The sequence below is a fragment of the Pseudophryne corroboree genome, chromosome 2 (genome assembly GCF_028390025.1).
Source record: "Pseudophryne corroboree isolate aPseCor3 chromosome 2, aPseCor3.hap2, whole genome shotgun sequence".
Classification (NCBI taxonomy): Eukaryota; Metazoa; Chordata; class Amphibia; order Anura; family Myobatrachidae; genus Pseudophryne; species Pseudophryne corroboree.
Genome location: NC_086445.1, coordinates 299,365,854 through 299,390,913, shown reverse-complemented (window position 1 = coordinate 299,390,913; position 25,060 = coordinate 299,365,854). Strand labels below are relative to the sequence as shown.

Sequence of the window (25,060 nt, the reverse complement as noted above, 5' to 3'; positions counted from 1 at the left end):
TCCCAGGATCGCGGCCTCACCTAGTCCTGGCGCCTATGATCCCCAGAGCGTAGCGCTGTCACACTCGAGATGTTCGGCGCATCAACACACTGTTTGCAGTCTCCACCAAATCAGTGTAGCTGTGTCCTGACCCCTCTAGTAAGAGGAAGTCCATAGACTCACCGTCTCCCCATGCTCCGGCCACAGCCTGGTAACGTCTGCTGGACCTGCTAGAACATCCGACACAGATGCCCGTCGAGACAGCACTGTACCGCGAAGGTAAGCATTGTTGCGACCCGGTGGGGAGTTGTTGGAGCGACTCTGTCTAATATGCGTTTAAAACGCTGTTAAGAGAAGTCGCTCAAAAACCAAAACAGTAAGTCTTTAAAAATAAAGTAATGAAAACTTGAGGCTGCTTTCTCAGCAGCCCTGTGACCATGCGGCTTCCTGCCGCACCAAGCAAAAAACTGATCTGACTGAGTCAGTGGGCGGGACTATATAGTGGAGGCCCCAATGCATCCTGGGAGGCCAGAAAGCTCGTGACCGTGTTGGTGCCATTTTCGCCGTCGCTCGACAATATCCCAATGTTATCCTGTGGATAATCCTGTGGACCCAGCCAGAGAAACAGTATTTTCTGGGTACAGCTGAATCAGGTGAAGTGGACCACCTGCTGTGTCATCTGATCCAGCAGTTCCGGCAGTAAGTATGTGAACTAAAATCACCCCAATGCGATGCGACTGTGATGTACCAGGAGGATGATTAATTTGACATGCAGTACTTGTACAGTACCGATCAAAAGTTTGGACACACCTTCCCATTCAGTTGAGTGAGAAGGTGTGTCAAAACTTTTGACTGGTACTATATATCTGTGTGCGGCTGAGTTTGAATCTGCATATGAAGTGCTACGCTGCCGCAATAGCTGCATTTTTCCACGCCAAGTTCTGTTGTGCTACGCATACAGATTCAGGGTCACACAGAGACTCCTGGTATGTCCTCGTTGCATTGCACTGTGAATAAAATGGGTAAAAAGGCATGAAAAAACTGCGGACCCTAGCAAAGTCGTATGGGATCTGGATTTATCTGGATACCTAAATGTGCAGAGACCCAAGCAGAATGGTTGCCAGCAAACTTATCAAAAGGAGCACACTACAACTACATATTGGCAAAGCACATGCAGATTTATAGAACATGTATTCGATTTAAGGGATTGCATATCACCATTTATAGCATAAGGGTTCAGTTTGCAGCCTCCACTCATATCTGCAAGCTTGGCTCTTAGTATTGCATGTGATACTTGATGAGTTTCAAGCTACTAAATATTTTTAAATAAAGCAGTCACAGCTTAAGATTGTGCTGTTCAAATATAAACCTACAAACTGAAGAAAGCTGTCTCCATCTTGTGGCACTGTTCAGTACTACACTCATACACGTTTCCATACACTAGAAACAAATGGAAACTTGTTTTAACAATGTGATTGATATACAGTACAGTGAATATACTGCATTTACATTAAAAAAAAACCTGCATAAGCGTGTAAAATGCAATGCACTTGATAATGTGGACTCTAAAGCGTCACACTTTTCCTTAAAGAGTTCAAATAAGATTATGTTAAATGTACCCACTGCTTAATGCAACTGTATTTGTTTATGTAAAACAAAACAAACTAAATTGTTTTTATGTTTAGCATTCCAAAAGAATACAAACATAAAAAAATGTTATATATTTTCTCCTGCAGTCCGGAGCAAAAAGAAAACAAAGTTTAATGCAATTAAAAGAAGAAAAAAGGTTTAAAAAAAAAAAAAAACAACATTTTGGTTCTGACAGTTTTCTTACTTTTAATATTTGTAAAATACAATCCTAGTGGGGAGCTAGCACTAACAGTATACCGGTCTCTCACCTAAGATGTAACAGAGGTGACAGAGAAATTGTGAGGTTCCTAGGTTTGGGAAAGACTCTTATTTGTGATAGGACATGGAAAAGGCTCCCCACTTCTGTTGGTAATGTAATGCTGGGTACACATGGTGCGATTTTGGCTACGAACGATATCATTCGTTTTTTTTTTTCCTTGAACTCCCCGGCGCTCCTCCGACTTCTACAAACGATAGATATAGTGCATACACACTTCACAATTTAGCAAATGATTTTCCAAACAATGGGGGTAATTCAGAGTTGATCGCAGCAGCAAATTTGTTAGCAGTTGGGCAAACCTAAGTGCAGTGCAGGGGGGGCAGATATAACATATGCAGAGAGAGTTAGATTTGGGTGGGGTGTGTTCAAACTGAAATCTAAAGTGCAGTGTAAAAATAAAGCAACCAGTATTTACCTGCACAGAAACAAAATATCCCACCCAAATCTAACTCTGCAAATGTCATATCTGCCCCACCTGCAGTGCACATGGTTTTGCTCAACTGCTGCCTCCATTCCCCCTCACTGGGTTTTATGCCCAAAGTAGATAATCCTTCCCCCGTGTAGGGTAGGTAATGCCCCCAAGTAGTGCCACACTCTATACTTACTAAAACAATGGGCCTAATTCAGACCTGATCGCAGCAGCAAATTTGTTAGCTAACGGAAAAAAACATAAGCACTGCAAGGGGTGGGGGGGGGGTGTCTGGGTTGGCAGATATATATAACACGTGCAGAGAGAGTTAGATTTGGGTGGGGTATATTGTTTCTGTGCAGGGTAAATACTGGCTGCTTTATTTTTGCACTGCAATTTAGATTTCAGTTTGGATACACCCCACCCAAATCTAACTCTCTCTGCACATGTTATATCTGTGTGTGTGTGTGTGTGTGTGTGTGTGTGTGTGTGTGTGTGTGTGTGTGTGTGTGTGTGTGTGTGTCCCACCCTCCCTGCAGTGCACATGGTTTTGCCCAGTAGCTAACAAATTTGCTGCTGCGATCAGGTCTGACTTAGGCCCAATGTTTTCTCTGCAGCTTCGTGTCTTAGCTCTGCATGCAGTTTGCAAAATGGGGTGCTTGGGGAGTGATCAGGGAGTGGCTGTGCTGACGCAAATCGTAAACTATATCATTCATTACAATACGCACGGAAAGATATAAAATAGATAGTCAACTATATAGCCAAAATTGAGCTGCATGTTTGTATGAGCTAGCACCTCGCATATGGCAAGCGGGAGCGTGTCGCACATATCATAGTGCATACACATGGTGCAATATAAAATAAGCTACACTGTATTGTGCACTATATCTCACCGTGTGTACGCAGCTTAAGTTCAGTTGAAATTAGTTGGGTTTTTTTTTTACACTATTCAGAAATGTATCCGATGCACAGTGACCTGGTGAAAGACATTGCAAGGAGCATTTAGAATCTACAAATGTAATTTAATTACTTTTTAAAAGTTTGCATATCCTTGTCATTGTATTGTAAGATTTACACAATACAGGTCAAGACATCATGTTCATTTCCAGGTTCAGGCAAATGCCATTCTCTAGCTGATCATTTAGAGCTATAATATGATTCTGCTGAGTATAATTGGTTAGGACATTGGATCCCAAACTGGGTGCCTTCCATTTATTTATGGTCAATGTGATAGGCAAAACCAATGATAGTGGCTGCCAATCAATCAGAAAACATGTGGACACACAGAATCGCCACCCTGTCCACCACCACATAACTGACCCTACGGTAGACAGGTAAGCACACTCTACTTAATTTAACAATCTTTGTGAATTTCTCAAAGGCAAACGTTTAGCAAAGTGGTGCCTTGAAAAAAATGCTGATTCTCTGGGGCACCGTGATTCAAGAAAGTTTGGGGACCAATCGGCTAAGACAAGCATGTTTAAACTGCGGCCCTCCAGCTGTTGAGCAACTACACATCCCAGCATGCCCTGACACAGCTTTAGCATTCACTGACAGAAAAGACTGTCAGGGCATGCTGGGATATGTAGTTTCACAACAGCTGGAGGTCCGCAGTTTGGACATGCCTGGGCTAGGATATGATGATGCATTACAGATACATCCACTAATGGAGATGTCCACTTTCATTAAAAAAACAAAACAAAAAAACACTTCTAATTAGTTTGGGAAGATCTACTTAAATAAGACATGAAAAGAAAACAATTGCAAGAAAGTTTCTTTACACTTCTGAACTTTCCAAAGCCTATATTTAAATGCAAAGCAGATAAACTCCCATTATCATTATCCTGGAGAAGCTTACAGGTCAATTAACACTGTATAGATGTTCTTCCAAACACACTTATGACAATAGAACCTATCCGCAACCTCTAAGTCTGCTACATCAGGCACAGCTTCTGTACAAGTATGCTTCCACCAAATGTGAGATTGCCACTTTATGCTTTCTATGCAAATCAGGACAGTTAACTTTTATGAGGCTAATTAAATGTATAGTTCTTTAATGCAATTGTGGTATGCTTTCCTTCTGTAAATGTATATGTGATGCTGACTGATGAGCACTGTATCAGGAAAAGGAAACCTTAGATGATGGTCTGAGGAAGCCAAACCTCAAAACTGACATTCAGAAATCAAAGCACTAAGCTGCCTGTAAAAGAACGATTCCCAAATAAACATTTTGCTATTAACTTTGGCATTTCTTTTCAAGTCTATCAAGAGTCACTGCGGACAAGAGCACAAGAAATAATAATAATAATAATAATAATAATAATAATAATAATAGCAATACAAAATAAAAGACTAGGACATTTTTGCATACTTCCCACAACGGACATTGGGGGTAATTCAGACCTAATCGTAGCAGCAAATTTGTTAGCAGTTGGGCAAACCTCCCCCCCCCCCCTGCAGTGCACATTGGGGGTCATTCCGAGTTGTTCGCTCATTATTTTTTTGTCGCAACGGAGCGAATAGTCCCTAAGTCCGCAGTGCGACTGCGCCAAGTAAATTTGCTATGCAGTTAGGAATTTTACTCACGGCATTACAAGGTTTTTTCTTCGTTCTGGTGATCGTAATGTGATTGACAGGAAGTGGGTGTTTCTGGGCGGAAACAGGCCGTTTTATGGGTGTGTGCGAAAAAACGCTACCGTTTCTGGGAAAAACGCGGGAGTGGCTGGAGAAACGGAGGAGTGTCTGGGCGAACGCTGGGTGTGTTTGTGACGTCAAACCAGGAACGACAAGCACTGAACTGATCGCAGATGCCGAGTAAGTCTGGAGCTACTCAGAAACTGCTAAGAAGTGTCTATTCGCAATTCTGCTAATCTTTCGTTCGCAATTTTAATATGCTAAGATTCACTCCCAGTAGGCGGCGACTTAGCGTGTGCAAAGCTGCTAAAAGCAGCTTGCGAGCGAACAACTCGGAATGACCCCCATTGTTTTGCCCAACTGCTAACAAATTTTCTGCTACGATCAGGTCTGAATTACCTCTATAGAAACGTAGAATTTTATGGCAGATATGAACCATTTGGCTCATTTAGTCTGCCCTAAATACATATACATTCACACACTTACACACTAGGGTTAATTTTTGGTCGGGAGCCAAATGTATTTTTCTTCGGCGCGGCCAAATTGGATGGCCCAAAAATCAGGGGAAAATCTAGAGAAATTCCAGTTTCTCTCTCCCGATGTTTACTCTCTACTAATTGAATTCCCCCCATTGACATTCACAGTGGCAACACGGACATAATGTCAACATTACCAGAATGCTGACACCGTCAATGACGACACTAAGAATATCAACAAATGGAATTTGCAATGTAAGCGCTCCAGGTAAGAAAGGAAAATATCATGGTAAGGGACTGCCTGCCTCCAGCTACACAGGAAATAAAACATTAGGCCTGCAGGAAGGAATATGCAGACATTCTAAACTTCCGATGCAAAATGTATGTATGAACTGTATGTATGTACAGTATTTATTATTATTTATTACCAGTTATTTATATAAGGCACACATATTCCACCGCGCTTTACAGACAATATTTGCCCATTCACATCATTCCCTGCACCAGTGGAGCTTACAACCTATATTCCCTAAAACGCATACACACACACACGCAAAAACACACTAGGGTTATTTTTTTTGTCAGGAGCCAATTAACCTACCAGTATATTTTTGAATTGTGGGAGGAAACCGGAGTACATGGCGGAAACACATGCAAGTACAGGGAGACTATACAAACTCCACACAGGTAGCGCCATTGTGGGAATTGAACCCACAATAACAGTGCTGTGAGGCAGAAATGCTGACCATTACACCATCCGTACTTTAGCAAGTATTAAGATTAACATTCTACTCCACTGATACTACCAAAACACTTGTCCACTCTTATCTCGTCTTAGTTACAGCAACCTTCACTTTTACTTGTAATTAAATACCTTTAGTAAACAGTACCTTTCATAAATAGGTGAGCATTGGAGGCTGATGGAAAGTATACTGTAGATTGGGAGGAGAGATAGTAGTCATCAGCCGACCAGAGCGGACATGAGAGGGCAGGTACGTTGTAGGCAAAGGCCGGGAGTGTAAATCTAATACTCTAGTGAAGAGTGTGGCAGTGGCAGGATCGGAGGAAGAAGATAAAAACAGCAATGTAAAAGAAAGATAAATCTAGTAGCTGTATGAAAGGGAGGTGGCTGAAGGGGTGACAGTAAGGGTGTGTTTAGATTTTATGTACATTGGGTATGAAGCACGCGGTGGTGATTAGAACACTTGAATCTCTAGTGCAAATAAGCTTTACATAAAAAAAATAGGATTTTAATTACCTATCGTTAAATCCTTTTCACGTAGTCCGTAGAGGATGCTGGAGTCCACATTAGTATCATGGGGTGTAGAAGGGTCCACTAGGAGCCATTGGCACTTTAAGAGTTTAAGAGTGTTGGCTGGCTCCTCCTACCAGACTCGGTGTAGAAACTGTGCCCAAGGAGACTGACATCTTCGTGAGAAGAATTTTACACAAATAGTGGCGAGATTCACACCAGCTCACACACAACGCAAACCAAGCTAACTAGCTTGAAACATCAGCAACGGCTGAACAATATTACTTAACCAAGTAACAAAACAGTAATTAACCAAGAACTAAGCAGTACTACCACTGCAGGATATCAAAGCGCTGGGCGGGCACCTAGCATCCTCTACGGACTACAAGAAAAGGATTTACTGGTAGGTAATTAAAATCCTATTTTCTCTTACGTCCTAGAGGATGCTGGGGTCCACATTAGTACCATGGGGATGTACCAAAGCTCCCAAAACAGGAGGGAAAGTGCAGAGGCTCCTGCAGAACTGCTTGACCAAACTTCAGGTTCTCAGAGGCCAAAGTATCGAACTTGTAGAACCTTGCAAACTTGTTCGACCCTGACCAAGTAGCCGCTCGGCAAAGCTGTAAAGCCGAGACCCCCTGGGCAGCTGCCCAGGAAGAACCCACCTTACGAGTAGAGTGGGCATTAACAAACGTAGGACACAGCAATCCTGCCGTAAAATACGCATGCTGGATAGTGAACCTGATCCGGCGAGAGATCGTCTGTTTAGAAGCAGGACACCAAAGTTTCTTGGGATCATACAGGACAGAGAGTCCGATTTTCTGTGATGAGCAGTCCTCTTGACATAGATTTTCAGAGCCCTTACAACATCCAAGGACTTTGATGAAATTGAGGAGTCACTAGCAACTGGTACCACAATAGGTTGGTTGATAAGAAATGCCGACACAACCTTGGGAAGGAACTGCTGACGTGTCCGGAGCTCAGTTCTTACTTCATGGAAGATCAAGTATGGGCTTTTACAGGACAAAGCCCCCAACTCCGATACACGTCTAGCAGAAGCTAAGGCCAACAAAGTGACAGCCTTCCACGTGAGAAACTTGACCTCAACCTCATGTAGAGGCTCAAACCAGTCTGACTGGAGGAACTGCAACACCATGTTAAGATCCCAGGGCGCCGTAGGCAGTACAAAGGGAGGTTGGATATGCAGAACACCCTTCAAAAAAGTCTGAACCTCAGGGAGGACAGCCAACTGTTTCTGGAAGAAAATGGATAAGGCCGAAATCTGGACCTTTACGGAACCTAATCTCAGGCCCATATCCACACCTGCTTGGAGGAAGAGGAGAAACCGTCCCAGTTGAAACTCCACCGTAGGAAACTTCTTGGACTCACACCAAGAAACATACTTTTTCCAAATGCGCTGGTAAAGCTTTCACGTTACTCCTTTCCTAGCCTGTATCAGGGTAGGAATACCTGAACTCTTGTACTCCTTATGAGTTTTAGAACTCTTGGAATGAGTGGCAGTGGAGGAAACACGTACATCGACTGGAACACCCACGGAGTCACTTGGGCGTCCACCGCCACTGCTTGCGGGTCCCTCGACCTGGAATAATATCGCCGAAGCTTCTTGTTGAGACGAGAGGCCATCATGTCTATTTTGGGTACCCCAAAAATCTGTTTCCTCCTTGAACACCTCCAGATGGAGACCCCACTCTCCTGGATGGAGATCATGTCTGCTGAGGAAGTCCGCTTCCCAGTTGTCTACTCCCGGAATGAAGATTGCCGACAGCGCCAACGCTGGTTTTTACGCCCAGAGGATGATTCTTGTTACCTCTGACATTGCAGCTCTGCTCTTCATTCCGCCCTGTCGGTTTATGTAAGCCACTGTCGTTACATTGTCCGACTGCACTTGAATGGCCCGATTTCTCAGAAGATGGGCGGCTTGGAGAAGACCGTTGTAGACTGCTTCTAGTTTCAGAATGTTTATCGGTAGGCCGGCTTCCAGACTTAACCACCTTCCTTGGAAGGTTTCCCCTTGAGTGACTGCGCCCCAGCCCCGGAGACATGCATCCGTGGTCAGAAGGATCTAGTCCTGAATCCCGAACCTGCGGCACTCCAGAAGGTGAGGTAATTGCATCCACCAGAGAAATGAGTTCCTGGCCTTTGGCGACAGACGCATTCTCTGGTGCATGTGTAGATGAGATCGCGACCACTTATCCAGGAGATCCAGTTGGAAGGACCGAGACTTGAATCTCCCGTACTGCAGAGCCTCGCAAGAGGCCACCATCTTGCACTGACGAACTGACACCCGGGCTGGCTTCAGGACATCCCGGACCATTGTTTGTATCACCAAAGCTTTTTCCTCTGGAAGAAACACCCTCTGCACTTCCGTGCCGAGGATCATCCCAGAAAGGACAACCTCCTGGTTGGTTCCAAATGTGATTTTGGAAGATTCAGGATCCAACCATGTTCCCTAAGACGCTGGGTCGTGAAAGCTATGGACTGTAACAGCTTCTCCATGGACGATGCCTTTATCAGCAGATCGTCCAGATATGGAATTATGTTCTCCCCCTGTCTGCGGAGGTGAACAGTAATTTCCGCCATCACCTTGGTGAATACCCTCGGTGCTTTGGAGAGGCCGAATGGCAGGGCCTGGAATTGAAAATGCCAGTCCAACAGAGCGAATCGGAGATAAGCCTGATGTGGCGGCCAAATCGGAATGTGGAGGTACGCATCCTTGATATCCAGGGATACCAGGAATTCCACCTCCTCCAGACCTGATATCACTGCCCTTAGAGACTCCATTTTGAACTTCAAATCCCTCAGAAAGGGGTTTAGTGATTTTAAGTTCAGAATGGGCCTGACCGAACCATCCGGTTTCGGTACCACGGAAAGGTTCAAATAGTAACCTTTGTTTTGCATCTGGGGAGGAACTGGTACAATAATCTGTGCCTCCACCAACTTCTGGATGGCTCCCTGTAGGATAGCCCTGTCTGCCAGTAAAGCTGGCAAGCCTGATTTGAAGAACCAATGAGGAGGGAGATCTTGAAATTCCAGCCGGTACCTTTGGGACATAATATCTTGCACCCAGGGATCCAGGCCGGACGACACCCAGACGTGACCGAAATGCCTGAGTCTCGCCCCCAAAGGCCCTACCTCCAGGCCGCACGGTCCACCATCATGCTGAAGGCTTTGGCGTACCTGAAGCAGGCTTCTGTTCCTGGGAACCCGCAGCAGCAGGTTTCTTGGATTTTGGTCGACCTCCTCTAAAGAAGGTGTTGAACGGTTTGGCCGTTCTTGTTTTAGCAACCCGAAAGGACTGTGATGCAGCTGAAGAAAAAGGTTTCTTCATAGCAGGTACAGCTGAGGGAAGAAAAGGTGACTTACCCACTGTAGCCATGGAGATCCACGCATCCAACACTTCCCCAAAGAGAGCCTGACCTGTGTAGGGTAGGGTCTCCACACCTCTCCTGGATCCCACGTCGGCAGACCACTAGCGCAGCCAAAGTCGCCTACAAGCTGAGACAGACATGGAAGCTATCCCTGCAGACATGGAACCCAGATCTTTCATGTATTCCACCATAAATCCTGCAGAATCCTGAATGTTGCGTAAAAACAATTCAAAATCACTTTTAACCATTGTATCCAAATCCTCAAGTAACGTGCCTGACCACTTTACTATAGCTTTGGAAATCCATGCACAGGCAATAGTGGGACGTAGAATCGCCCCTGAAGCCGTGTATATGGATTTGAGCGTAGTATCAATTTTGTGATCAGCCGCCTCCTTTAAGGCGGAAGAGCCTGGAACAGGTAAAACCACCTTTTTCGAGAGTCTGGATACAGACGTGTCCACTATGGGTGGGTTTTCCCATTTTTTCCTATCCTCCTCAGGGAAGGGGAAAGCAACCAGAACCTTTCTAGGGATCTGGAATTTTTTCTCCGGGTTCTGCCATGCTTTCTCAAAAATAGCATTTAATTCTTTGGACGTAGGGAAGGTTAGCGAGGCTTTCTTATTGTCAGTGAAGGTAGCCTCCTCAACCTGCTCAGGTGTTGTATCAGCAATATTTAACACATCTCTAATAGCCTCTATCATCAACTGCACCCGTTTAGCAAGAGATGCGGCCCCCCGCAGCACATCCCCATCACCGCCTGCCGTATCAGAATCGGTATCCGTGTCATCTTGCTTAATCTGGGCAAGAGCACGTTTGTGGGAACCTACAGAGGGGGGCTCTGAGGTAACAGAACCGGACCAAACTGCCAAAGAGTTCTGTAAAACCCGAGTGAGTTGCAGATTCATTCTGTGCAACCCTAGTAGAAATCTGAGAAATCTTAGATTTGATAGAGAATAACCATTCAGGCTCCCTTGCTGGTATCTGCGCTAAAACAGTGCAATCCTGATTACATGGAATGAGATCATCCTGAGAGGACATATCCTCTGCAGCATATGACACAGAGTCCTTGGACATAGCTAAATGGAGACACAGAAACTCCACACACACACACACACACACAGTTTCACCCCCAAGAATGGCAAGAGAGACAGAGATTGGAGCCAACCGACACACAGCGCTTTCAAGGTATAGGGAGACCCCAACCAGCGCTGACTGTGCACCTTAATAGGTTACAGTGTCTGTACACAGCCTTCCCCCCCCTTCTACCGTAAGAGATAGCTGGAGTTGATATGGAGGGACTGCTCTCACTGACAGCGTTTCTGCAGGCAGGAAAATGGCGCTGAAAGCTGCTGGGTCCGCTCTGAGGAGAAGCTCTGCCCCCTTAATGGCACGGTCTTCCCACTCTTCTGGAGATTATACTGGCCTGAGGAATCATGCTGGCAGCGATCCTGGGATCCTAACAGGGGGCCGGTGACTGACTCGCCACTGATCTTCTGGCTCTGTAAGGGGGTGGCGGCATGCTGCCGGGGTGAGCGATCCCCTGTGGCGGCGAACGTTCGATCCCCTCAGGACCACAGTGTCCTGTCAGCGGAGATAGTGGCTCAGACCCCAAAGGGCGGACACTACTCCCCCCATTAGTCCCATGAAGCAGGGAGGCTGTTGCCAGCAGCCTCCCTGTAAAATAATAAACTCTAAAAACAAACTTTTACCAGAGAACCTCTGTAGAGCTCCCCTAGCTGTGACCAGTTCCTCCGGGCACATTTTCTAAACTGAGTCTGGTAGGAGGGGCATAGAGGGAGGAGCCAGCCCACACTCTCAATCTCTTAAAGTGCCAATGGCTCCTAGTGGACCCGTCTATACCCCATGGTACTAATGTGGACCCCAGCATCCTCTAGGACGTAAAAGGAGGAAGGTCTAATTTTTAAAACCAGAGAGAAGGCAGACACATACGGAACACAATTATTGCCTGAGTATGTATATTTTAACTTGTAATAAATACCCTGAAGTTTGTAAAAGTCTTATGATAACTACTGTAAGTGTTTGGCCACAATTTATTGTGCTTTTGCTGCTCATGGTTTCCATAGAGTAAATACTGGTAACACTGGAGTTGAAGGCCTTGGTGCAAATATCTTAATGTGTGGTTTGCCCTTCACAATCAAGTAACATTGCACCACTGATGGGGGTATTCAATGCATGTCGGATCCTCTCCAACGGAGAGGATCAGACAGTGCAGCATTCAATTCTCAGGCAATTCCGACAGGTTTTGCCCGTTTCCAGACAATGCTCGACAAAGCATTGTCGAAAACGGGCCAAAATCCTGTTGGAATTGGCCACGAATCTGACAAAACCCGTGGATCCGCGGGTAATCTGCCGATCCACGTGGTTTTCGACAAGTGCCGTTTTTTCCTACAGCTGGAAAAAAGGCACTTGCATTATTAGGCCAAACGCAAATTCGACCTATTCCTGTCGAAAACTGACGGTATTTCCGACTGTCGGAAATACAATCACTAATTGAATAGACCCCTAGATTGTACAGTAACATTGTTTTAAAGCTGGCACATTAAGTTGATAAATCGTTCAACAACACTATATTGAACAACTCAGCACAACATAAAGCATTCCCCGCTACATGAGCTAGTGCCATTACTTACATTGTACAAAATAATTTATGTCCCTATAAAATCCAAAACTGCTGAATGCTATTAGAAAAAAAATCAAGTAGAAAGTGAAAGGTTTTTGGATTTCCCTAACTGAACAGTGCTGTATTTGTTTTATTATGAAACACTGTATGAACATATCAAGCAAAGGGCCTGATCTTACCCTCTCGCTTGCCCCTCTGCTAATTATGGACCGCAGTACAATTGTCACGAATCAAGTCATACACTAAAGCACCAGCTGATATACAAATGGAAACAGCTGCTAACTGGCCGCACACAATGAAACATCTCACCGCCAGTCAGCTCTGATTTACTTCCCAAACTAAACTCTCTCAGAAGCATTAATAAAACACCGGTGTGTATCCTCCGTGAGCTGCGCTGAGTGAGAAGAGATGGTGGGAGAACATAATCAGTGTGTCGCTGCTGCACTTGCGACACAGAAGAGGTCAAAAGCAGTGGCATGCAATTTTAAAACAATCCGTTCTATACGCTCCCTGGAGATATGACCTCATACAAAGTGTCTCGATTTTATAGGAAAAAAGATAAAAAAGAAAAAAACATGAAGATCCAATATCTTGCAAAGTAAAACACAGCCATGACAATAAGAATATTAACACTAGCAACTGAGAGAAAGCTGAAGTGCGCGTTACCTTCTCTACTTTTCCTCCGTTGATGTCGCTGGGGAGAAATTTCTTCCCAATGTTTCTAAGGTCTGTCTGAAAAACAAAACCGGAAGAGAATATATATCAGTGTTTTACTTTGGGAATAGGAAGGCAGGAAGACACAGTGAAGAATATATCTATATCAAAGAAACCTGATGTTGAATAAAGTGATATGCCCCTAAAACTAAAAAAAAAGGTATAAAGCATTTATTTTAAATGATCAGGTGCTACAGTAGTCTACAAATAAAATATCAGCCACCAATAACTTTGAAAGTTGCATTTGCATTTTTATATAATTTTGTACTCTAGTGCAAAAGAAGAGGTGGTCCCAGTAATTTTGACCTAGGTGGACCCTTTCACACAGAGAAAGGACCCCGGTTAAGACGGCTTGACCCGACAAATTCCTGGGTCCAAATGCTTGCTCTGGCATTTTCATCTCTTGTGTGAAAGGGGGTACTGAGCTGAGACTGAAATCAAACTGGTATTCCAAAAGCCGAAGAAAACCACAGTAATGTACACAGACTCATATGCAATAGGCACTAAACTTAACTATTCATACTAACAAAAGTAGATAGAATTTTAGTGCTGTATAACCCGTACTCGGTAGAGTGAGATACAGGGAGACTCATCTCACTTCCAAGATCGATCAATACATTAGCGAACGCTGAGTGGATCCAGACGCTACTAGTGTACACTGCCGCTTCGGGAACTTTTAGTGAACACAGACGCACTGTGTATGCAGACGCAACGGTCATACAGACGCCTGTACTGCGACCGGATCTCCTTGCGGTAGTGCTTAGTGTACACAGACGCAGCGGCTACGCTGCGACCGAGACCCCTCGTGGTAGCGTCTGAGACGGAAGTGAGGCAACAGTTCATGGCGGGAGACAGACGTAAACTGGTCATGAACTGGGGGGAGGGGCGTCCAGGAGAGCGTCTGACTCCCCACCACTGACATCAACCCTAGGGATCGCAGCCTCATGCTATTCCTGGTGCCTTATGATCCCTAAGGCCTAGCGCTGGAGCACCCCTGGTGGGGGCGCGCCAGCTACTGTTTGGTAGTCTCCTCCCAATACAGTGCGGCTGTGTCCGTATTCCCCTACTAAGTGGAACCGATGCCTTAACTTCTCCCCATGCTCCGGCCACAGCCTGGTAACGTCTGCTGGACCTGCTAGTATATCCAACACAGACGCCCGTCGAGACAGCACTTGTACCGTGGCTAAGCGTTGTTGCGACCGGGCGGAAAGTTGTTGGAGCGACTCTTTCCAATATGCGTATAAGACGCTGTTAGGAAAGATCACTCAAAAACATAGTAAGACTATAAAAAATAAAATAAGAAACCTTAGGGCTGCCAAGAAGCAGCAACCCTGTGACCATGGTCCAGCTCCTGACGCACCAAACAAAAAACTGATTTGCCTGAGCCAGTGGGCGGGGATATATGGACGAGCCCGTTGCATCCAGGGAGAACTGAAAGCTTGTGATCGTTTGGTGCCAATCCGCTGTTGCTCCTTCATATCCCATTGTTATCCTGTGGACCCAGCCGGAGAAAACCAGGGTCCAAGCAACTGCATGTGTCCAAGGGGTGTAGTACGGTATGCCGGCGCTCGGGCTCCCGGCGACCAGCATACCGGCGCCGGGAGCCCGACCGCCGGCATACTGACAGCGTGGCGAGCGCAAAGGAGCCCCTTGCGGGCTCGCTACGCTACGCGCGCCACACTATTTTATTCTCCCTCCAGGGGGGTCGGTATGCCGGGTGTCGGGATTCCGGCGCCGGTATACTGTGCGCCGGGATCCCGACATTCGGCATACTGAAGACCACCCGTGTCCAAGCCCTGGCACGTCTGAAAGGGGGATTAGAGAACAAGTCTTATCCATCCTTTACATTAGGAGGCTAGAATCTATATATTTAAGGCATACACTGGTCCATATGGTGTGACTGAATGAGCTGCGTAAGAGACTAAAAAAAAAAAATTAGGTACGGAATAAACATATATACTTTAATTATACTAGCATAAAATGGTTTCCATTTTCATGCATAGGGCATCATTTAGTTGTAGGAGATCCCCAAATCATTGCATCACTTTTTCTACTTCAAAGGTTTGTTTTGAGAGATATATATATATTTTTTTTTACCAAGCAGATTATAAAATAATGTGCTTTTTGGTTTATATTATGATTCAATTATAATATATTACCTGACATTAAAAAGTATTTTTTTATCCATCTCTTTTAAAGTTTATATCAGGATTTAGCAAATGTAAGACCTACACACTTTCAGCTGTCACAGTCACTTGTTTGAAAAAAAGGGCAAACCATATTTATTTTTCAGTGCTAGTAATAAAAATAGGACTTGAATCTTCAACCACAAATACAGTATGTTGCACTTAACAGTTGTGCTCTGGTGTATTAACACTTTTAACTGCTGCCAGTTATGTGTCATGAGTGTGTGCCAGTTTTATCTATACATACATATTACTTAGCAACAGAAATATACACTTTCTTTAACAGAATGCAGTAAACTACGCTAGAAAGGTTTCTAGAGTAAATTAAGTCACATAGGCTGAACAAGAAGGTTTAAAGTTCAGCAGCTTCAGACAGATGAGCAGAGAACAGCACAAAATGAACATGCAATAGAGGAGGGGGAAGGAGACCAGATAGAATGGAAAGACTAAACATTTAACTATAAAGATGTTCTTTGGTGGGCAAAAAAAAAAAAAAATCACAGAACAATGTAATTCAAATTTTGATAAAGTTATAGCCAAACAAAATAGCTGCTGATTCTGAAGATTTTGCAAAGCAAAATGCCCATATTATGCTGAAGTAACTCTATGCATCTCGTGTGTTGATTAAAGAACAATCCATTTTCAGTGCGATTCTGGAGTGTCCAAATCTTTAATAGCCCCCACCTGAGTCAGAGATGTATACTAATGCATTAGTAGCTGTGATCCCATATGCAGCAGAAAATAGGTTAATGCTTTTGTAACCTGGAAATGGATTGAGACACCCACCGGTGGCCTCACAGATCCCAGCATCTGGGTACAAACGCACAGCTGCGGTCGCAGTTCCTTCCATAATTGACTATCAGAGTAATTTTATGAGTGCGCAGAATGGTCGCCGGAAACGGAGGCTCTGGCGCCATGCTTTCTGCGTACAGCAGTGGTTCCCACCCTGATGGTCAAAATACCGACAACAATTGACAGACGGTCAAAATCCCAACACTTATAATACTGATAAGTTCAAAAAGTCAAAAGTTGTCACGTTTTCATTGGGTTTTTTTGGTGTTTATGTCGACATAGACATCGTATAGGTGTTCCGTCGCATGGCTCGCGCTTCAGGCACGGTACCTCGCTGCGCTCAGCACACTATTTTATTCCCGCTCCAGGTCCACTGGGATGGTAAAATATGAACAAGTTGGTTTCAATTAAAAAATCATGTTAAACTCATGTCTACTTTTTGACCTGCTGACATTTTAAATGTCGGTATTTTGACCTTGACGTTATTTTTAATGCCGGTATGTTGACCATGTCAGGATTTTGACCTTGTCGGGATTTTAACCGTCGGACAATGGTTGTCGGTATTTTGACCGTCGGGATTTTGATTGTAGGTAAATTGACTGCATCCCATAATTCTAACAACTTTTACCTTGGATCCAGCACAACTGAGATGTTAGAGCAGAGCTGGTTCAAAGTTATACGGTAACTACTTCCTCAAATGATACTAAAATAATAATTAATATGGCTAAAATTTAATATTAACATACTCTAAGGGGAATCTGCCCTGAAAATTTAAAGGGTGCGAAAAACGGGGGTAAGCCTCAAGCTTTTTTTTTTTTGCACTTGTTAAACTTTGTTATCATGCGTTAACACATAGAATCCGTGATATATTCACGGACCTGTGGTGTTAACACTGCTGGATTCGTAAAAAACGGGATACTTAACGAAGATTTGACTGCAGAGATCCTGTTATTTTTCAAGGCCAATTTTACACCAAACCAAAACCTGGGTAGACCCAGCAACATCCCGGGTCAAAAGCTCAGTGTAAACGGGATATAAGAGGAAACAACATTTGGCCAGAGTGGTGACTAATAGAAGTGAAAGTGATATTGTATTCTAATCTGAAAAATGCCACGAGGGGGCAGAAAAATACCTAGTCCACTTCTCAGATCTAAGACTGGGCTGAAATCAGTGGCAGGCTGGACCAGGGGGTAGAGTGCCAGATGCCCCCAGGCCTGCTGCATTTTTTAGTGCCTTGAACAAGCCGTTGGTATATTTCTTAAAGACATGGAACAGATACAACAGGTAGAGGTTTTTGTTTTTTTTTGTTTTGTTTTTTAAAATACAGGCTTAAACAGGTCTGGCTCTCCCAGTCTCTTCTCTGGAGCTTCACTCTGGAGCTGGAGACAAACAGGTTTGATGTGCTGCCAGACCTTCACCTCCAACACAGCCGGACATGCTGCTCCTCTGTTGCCCTTCCCCCTGGCTCTGAAGAACCCAGTACGGGTTGGTGTAATGGTTGGCATTACTGCCTCACAGTGCTGAGGTCATGGGTTCGATTCCCACCATGGCCCTAACTGTGTGGAGTTTGTATATTCTCCCAGTACTTGTGTTGGTTTTCTCCAGGTACTCCGGTTTACTCCCACAATCCAAAAATATACTGGTAGGTTAATTGGATCCCAACAAAAATTAACCCTAGCGAATGTGAATGTGTGTGCGTGTACATGTGAAAGGGAATATAGATTGTAAACTCCACTGATGTGAATGGACAAATATTCTCTGTAAAGCACTGTGGAATATGTGTGTGCTATATAAATAACTGCTAATAAACGATAATATTAATAATAATAATAATAAATAACCCCCGCTGATAGCTCCCTGTGGCTGTGGGCGCCCCTCTGGGGGTGCGATGGTACAGCAGGCGCTCTATCTCACCTCTCAGGGTCTGAGACATGCTAGTGTCCCACATGCATGGTGGAGTATTTGGCAGCTGCAGGTGAGAAGCGCAGATGTGATTGTGGACTTCTCAACTTGATACAGAAAAGAGGGTTAAACGTAGACTGTTGCATGAAGAGTTAATGGCTGAGCACCAGAGGTCAAAAGTGCCTTTGCTGAGCCCTTATTGGGGAAGCTCCTCTGACCCCTTGTGCTCAGCCTCACATGACAGTTCCACTTCCCAAACTCCACCAGTACCTGCTGTGTATGCGGTGTCCTCTCCTAAGAATGCCAACGTTAATGAGCATATATCCTTTAATAAGCTGAGCAGCAATGGGACAGTGATGCAGAGGAAGACAGCAATCCGATGAGCCAATGGATGAAGAGCATTTAGATGGTGAGTATAAGAAGGAAATTCCTGGGAGCTCTCACTTCTGCAATTTGGATACAATTTGGGATCTGTGGATAGTCTTTTCCTTGTGCTGTATCATGTATGTCCACTTATAGATTGCCGCTCCTCCCTCTATTCCCCTCCTACCAGCCTCAGTCTAGAAACTGTGCCCGAGAAGACAGACAACTTCGAGAGAAGGATTTTACACAGATAGTGGCGAGATTCACACCAGCTCACACATACAAGGCAAACCAAGCTAACTAGCTTGAAACATCAGCAACGGCTGAACATTACTACTTAACCAAGTAACAAAACAGTAATAAACCAAGAACTAAGCAGTACTGAACAAAGTAACCACTGCAGGAACAAAAAAATCGCTGGGCGGGCGCCTAGCATCTTCTACGGACTATGAGAAAAGGATTTACCAGTAGGTAATTAAAATCCTATTTTCTCTTACGTCCTAGAGGATCCTGGGGTCTCCCAATTAGTACCATGGGGATGTACCAAAGCTCCCAGAACGGGAGGGAGAGTGCGGAGGCTCCTGCAGAACTGACTGACCAAACTTTAGGTCCTCAGCGGCCAAAGTATCGAACTTGTAGAACTTTGCAAACGTGTTCGACCCCGACCAAGTAGCCGCTCGGCAAAGCTGTATAGCCGAGACACCCCGGGCAGCGGCCCAGGAAGAGCCCACCTTACGAGTAGAGTGGGCCTTAACAGACGTAGGACACGGCAATCCTGCCATAGAATACGCATGCTGGATAGTGAACCTGATCCAGTGAGAAATCATCTGCTTAGAAGCAGGACACCCAAGTTTCTTGGGATCATACAGGTCAAACAGAGAGTCCGATTTTCTGTGATGAGTAGTCCTCTTCACATAGATTTTCAGAGCCTTTATAACATCCAAGGACTTTGATGAAATTGAGGAGTCACTAGCTGGCACCACAATAGGTCGGTTGATATGAAATGCCAACACAACCTTCGGAAGGAACTGCTGACGTGTCCGGAGCTCAGCTCTATCTTCATGGAAGATCAAGTAGGGGCTCTTACAAGACAAAGCCCCCAGCTCCGACACACTTCTAGCAGAAGCTAAGGCCAACAAAGTGACAGCCTTCCATGAGAGAAACTTGACCTCAACCTCCTGTAGAGGCTCGAACCAATCCGATTGGAGAAACTGCAGCACCACGTTAAGATCCCATGGTGCCGTAGGCGGCACAAAGGGAGGCTGGATGTGCAGAACCCCTTTCAAAAAGGTCTGAACCTCTGGGAGGGAAGCCAACTGTTTCTGGAAGAAAATGGATAGGGCCAAAATCTGGACCTTTATGGATCCCAACCTCAGGCCCATATCCAGACCTGCTTGCAGGAATAGGAGAAACCGTCCCAGTGTAAACTCCACCGTAGGTAACTTCTTGGACTCACACCAAGATACATGTTTTTTCCAAATACGATGGTAATGTTTAAACGTGACTCCTTTCCTAGCCTGTATCAGGGTAGGAATAACCTTGTTTGGAATTCCCTCCCAAGCTAATATCTGGCGTTCAACCTCCATGCCGTCAAACGTAGCCGCGGTAAGTCTTGATAAGCGAACGGCCCCTGCTGCAGCAGGTCCTCCCGAAGAGGAAGAGGCCTCGGCTCTTCTAGCAGTAGATCCAGAAGATCCGCGTACCAAGCCCTTCTTGGCCAGTCCGGAGCAATGAGGATCGCCTGAACTCTTTTTCTCCTTATGAGTTTTAGAACTCTTGGAATGAGTGGAAGTGGAGGAAACACGTACACTGACTGGAACACCCACGGAGTCACTAGGGCGGCTTGCGGGTCCCTCGTCTGGAACAATACTGCCGAAGCTTCTTGTTGAGACTAGAGGCCATCATGTCTATTTGAGGTACACCCCAAAGATCTGTTACCTCCGTGAACAACTCCTGATAGAGGCCCCACTCTCCTGGATGGAGATAGTGTCTGCTGAGGAAGTCGGCAATCTTCATTCCGGGAGTAGACAACTGGGAAGCCGACAGCCAACGCATGTTTTTTCCTGCCCAGAGGATGATTCTCGTTACCTCTGACATTGCAGCTCTGCTCTTCGTTCCGCCCTGTCAGTTTATGAAAGCCACTGTCGTTACATTGTCCGACTGCACTTGAATGGCTCGATCTCGCAGAAGATGGGCCACTTGGAGAAGACCGTTGTAGACGGCTCTTAGTTTCAGAATGTTTATTGGTAGGCAGGATTCCAGGGCCCCCCTCACAGCGTCACACCATGTACCGCTGGGCTCCAGAGCGCAGTTAGTACTGCGCTCCCTACCATGTTGCAGCCATCTTCACACCGGCTCCCCGCTTGCTAGGGAGGCCGGTGACTAACTCGCCACTGAAGTCTTCTGGCTCTGTAAGGGGGTGGCAGCATGCTGCTGGGGTGAGCGATCCCCTGTGGCGGCAAACGTTCGATCCCCTCAGGAGCTCAGTGTCCTGTCAGCGGAGATAGTGGCTCAGACCCCGCAGGGCGGACACTACTCCCCCCATCCTTAGTCCCACGAAGCAGGGAGGCTGTTGCCAGCAACCTCCCTGTAAAATAATAAACTCTAAAAAAAAAAACTTTTACTAGACAAACTCTGGAGAGCTCCCCTAGCTGTGACCATCTCCTCCGGGCACATTTTCTAAACTGAGTCTGGTAGGAGGGGCATAGAGGGAGGGGCCAGCCCACACTCTCAAACTCTTAAAGTGCCAATGGCCCCTGGTGGACCCGTCTATACCCATGGTACTAATGTGGACCCCAAAATCCTATAGGACGTAAGAGAAAATTCTATTAATTGTGAATGCTATCCCTGAAATGTTGAGGCAGATTTCAGGTAGGGTTTCTTAATTATTAAATAGGGGCACTATAGATTTAACTTTAGGACTTGCTGGGAGGCCTAGAGGGTTAACACATGGCTAGGCTGTCCATATTTTGTGTGCAGTACCTCTGCCCATGTCAGGGCTTTGAGCCTTTGACCCAACTGCAGCTGGTGTACTATACCTAAAACTGATTTCTGCTTGCCACCCACACTAAAATTTGCCAGGCAGCCCGTGGCCGAAATGCAAACCACCAGAGGACAGGGCAAATGCAGAAATGGTGTCTGAGACAATGTCATAGATTATTAAGCAGTTCAGAATGCTTTTTGTACTATGCTACGTACTGACAATCTCTCACTGCTGCAACTTTGACATCCAGCCATTACATGCTTTTTGTACTATGCTAGGTACTGACAATCTCTCACTGCTGCAACTTTGACATCCAGCCATTACATGCTTTTTGTACTATGCTAGGTACTGACAATCTCTCACTGCTGCAACTTTGACATCCAGCCATTACATGCTTTTTGTACTATGCTAGGTACTGACAATCTCTCACTGCTGCAACTTTGACATCCAGCCATTACATGCTTTTTGTACTATGCTAGGTACTGACAATCTCTCACTGCTGCAACTTTGACATCCAGCCATTACATGCTTTTTGTACTATGCTAGGTACTGACAATCTCTCACTGCTGCAACTTTGACATCCAGCCATTACATGCTTTTAGTACTATGCTAGGTACTGACAATCTCTCACTGCTGCAACTTTGACATCCAGCCATTACATGCTTTTTGTACTATGCTAGGTACTGACAATCTCTCACTGCTGCAACTTTGACATCCAGCCATTACATGCTTTTTGTACTATGCTAGGTACTGACAATCTCTCACTGCTGCAACTTTGACATCCAGCCATTACATGCTTTTTGTACTATGCTAGGTACTGACAATCTCTCACTGCTGCAACTTTGACATCCAGCCATTACATGCTTTTTGTACTATGCTAGGTACTGACAATCTCTCACTGCTGCAACTTTGACATCCAGCCATTACATGCTTTTTGTGCTATTGTAGGTACTGACAATCTCTCACTGCTGCAACTTTGACATCCAGCCATTACATGCTTTTTGTGCTATGCTAGGTACTGACAATCTCTCACTGCTGCAACTTTGACATCCAGCCATTACATGCTTTTTGTACTATGCTAGGTACTGACAATCTCTCACTGCTGCAACTTTGACATCCAGCCATTACATGCTTTTTGTACTATGCTAGGTACTGACAATCTCTCACTGCTGCAACTTTGACATCCAGCCATTACATGCTTTTTGTACTATGCTAGGTACTGACAATCTCTCACTGCTGCAACTTTGACATCCAGCCATTACATGCTTTTTGTACTATGCTAGGTTTCCAGCTGCCTCTCTGCAATCTCCTCCTGGATGTCTGAACGCTCTCTAAAGCTCAACATGGACAAAACGGAACTCATCATCTTCCCCCCATCCAGAGCAACACCCCCGACCAATATCTCCATCATTGTTGACAACACCACCATCTCCCCCGTTCCCCAACTCCACTGCCTGGGCGTCACTCTTGACTCCTCCCTCTCCTTTGCACCCCACATCCAAGCTCTGGCACAATCCTGTCGTTTCCAGCTACGCAACATTGCTCGTAGCCGTATCTCTCCCAGAGTGCAACTAAACTCATCATCCACTCACTGGTCATCTCACGACTTGACTACTGCAATGTCCTCCTCACTGGCCTCGCTTGCTCCCATCTTGCTCCCCTCCAATCTGTCCTGAACTCCGCAGCTAGGCTTATCTTCCTCTCCCGCCGCACCACATCTGCCACTCCCCTTCAACAAAATCTACACTGGCTCCCATTCCCCTACAGAATCCTCTTCAAACTCCTCACCCTCACATACAAGGCCATCTCTAATTCCACTGCTCCCTACATCTCCAACCTCCTTTCCCTTCATACTCCCTCCCGCCCCCTACGGTCGACTAATGACCGTCGCCTCTCCACCACCCTGGTCACTGCTTCCCATGCACGAGTTCAGGATTTTGCCCGTGCTGCACCCCTTCAGTGGAACGCACTCCCCCGCTCCATTAGACTCTCCCCAACCTTGCAAAGCTTCAAACGGGCACTAAAAACCCACCTATTCATCAAAGCATACCCTCCCGATGCATAACCCAGTGTTTAAGCCGCGCCTCCACCCCCCTGCCTCATGCCGTGAACATCTCAGCTTTGCTTGCATACTGTCATCAGGCTACCTCCCACTTACCTGCACCTCTTGTCATCTGTCTGTCGCCCCTCCCCAATAGATTGTTAGCTCTTCAGAGCAGGGCCCTCTTTCCTCTTGTTATCTAAGCCCTCGTCTCAACACATTTCACTCACAGCTCTCCCCTACTCAACGACCATCTTTATCCTGCTAGTAAAGGCTCATCTCCATCTATGGCCACCAGCCTCTAGTAGTACAATGATCACTCCCTCAATACTTACATCTTAGCTGCATTATGTCTTGAGAATGTGTGGTGCTCTGTTAGCTGTACTCTATTTCTGTTATTTATTTACTGTAATACAATGTTTTGTCCCCTGTACTGTCCTTTGTACGGCGCTGCGAAACACATGTGGCGCCTTATAAATAAAATGTAATAATAATAATACGTAAAATAAAAAAATTATAAAAAAAATAGGATTTTAATACCTACCGGTAAATCCTTTTCTCTTAGTACGTAGAGGATGCTGGGGACTCCAAAAGGACCATGGGGTATAAACGGGATCCGCAGGAGACATGGGCACACTATAAGACTTTGAATGAGTGTGAACTCCTCCCTCTATGCCCCTCCTCCAGACCTCAGTTATAGAACTGTGCCCAGGGAGACGGACATTTAGAGGAAAGAATCTATTGTGTAAACACGGTGAGTGTCATACCAGCGCACACCTCAAACATGCCGCAGACCGTGACCTTCAACAGAACACCAGCCGACGGCATGAAAAAATATACAGCAATATGCTGACCAAAATTGTAACACAACCTGTGTGTAAACACGACCAAAAATAGCAAACTGCATGCCATGGCATGAATAACGTCAGCAACAGACTGACTGAAAAGCAACCCAACATATGTACCATAACCAATAACTGCAGATACAGTACGCACTGGGACGGGCGCCCAGCATCCTCTTCGGACTAAGAGAAAAGGATTTACCGGTAGGTATTAAAATCCTATTTTCTCATACGTCCTAGAGGATGCTGGGGACTCCAAAAGGACCATGGGGTCTATACCAAAGCTCTAGAACGGGCGGGAGAGTGCGGATGACTCTGCAGCACCGAATTGCCCAAACAAGAGGGCCTCAACAGCCAGGGTATCAAACTTGTAGAATATTTGCAAAATCGTTTGAACCTAACAAAGCAGCTGCTCTGCAAGGCTATAAACCCGAGACCCCTCGGGCAGCCGCCCAGTATGAGCCCACCTACTTGGTAGAATGGGCCTTCACCGATATCGGTAACGGCAATACAGCCGTAAAACGAGCAAGCTTAATCATATTACAGAT

The 25,060-nt window shown here is 45.5% G+C and overlaps 1 protein-coding gene across 1 annotated transcript in view; it reads right to left on the bottom strand.

The window, feature by feature from the left end:
- Nucleotides 1–25,060, bottom strand: part of TDRD3 (tudor domain containing 3) — a 642,579-nt gene that overhangs the window by 414,289 nt on the left and 203,230 nt on the right. The window contains exon 3 of the mRNA XM_063952911.1: nucleotides 13,356–13,421. Within this exon, the coding sequence (XP_063808981.1) occupies nucleotides 13,356–13,421 (66 nt within the window). The remainder of the gene's footprint in view (nucleotides 1–13,355; nucleotides 13,422–25,060) is intronic.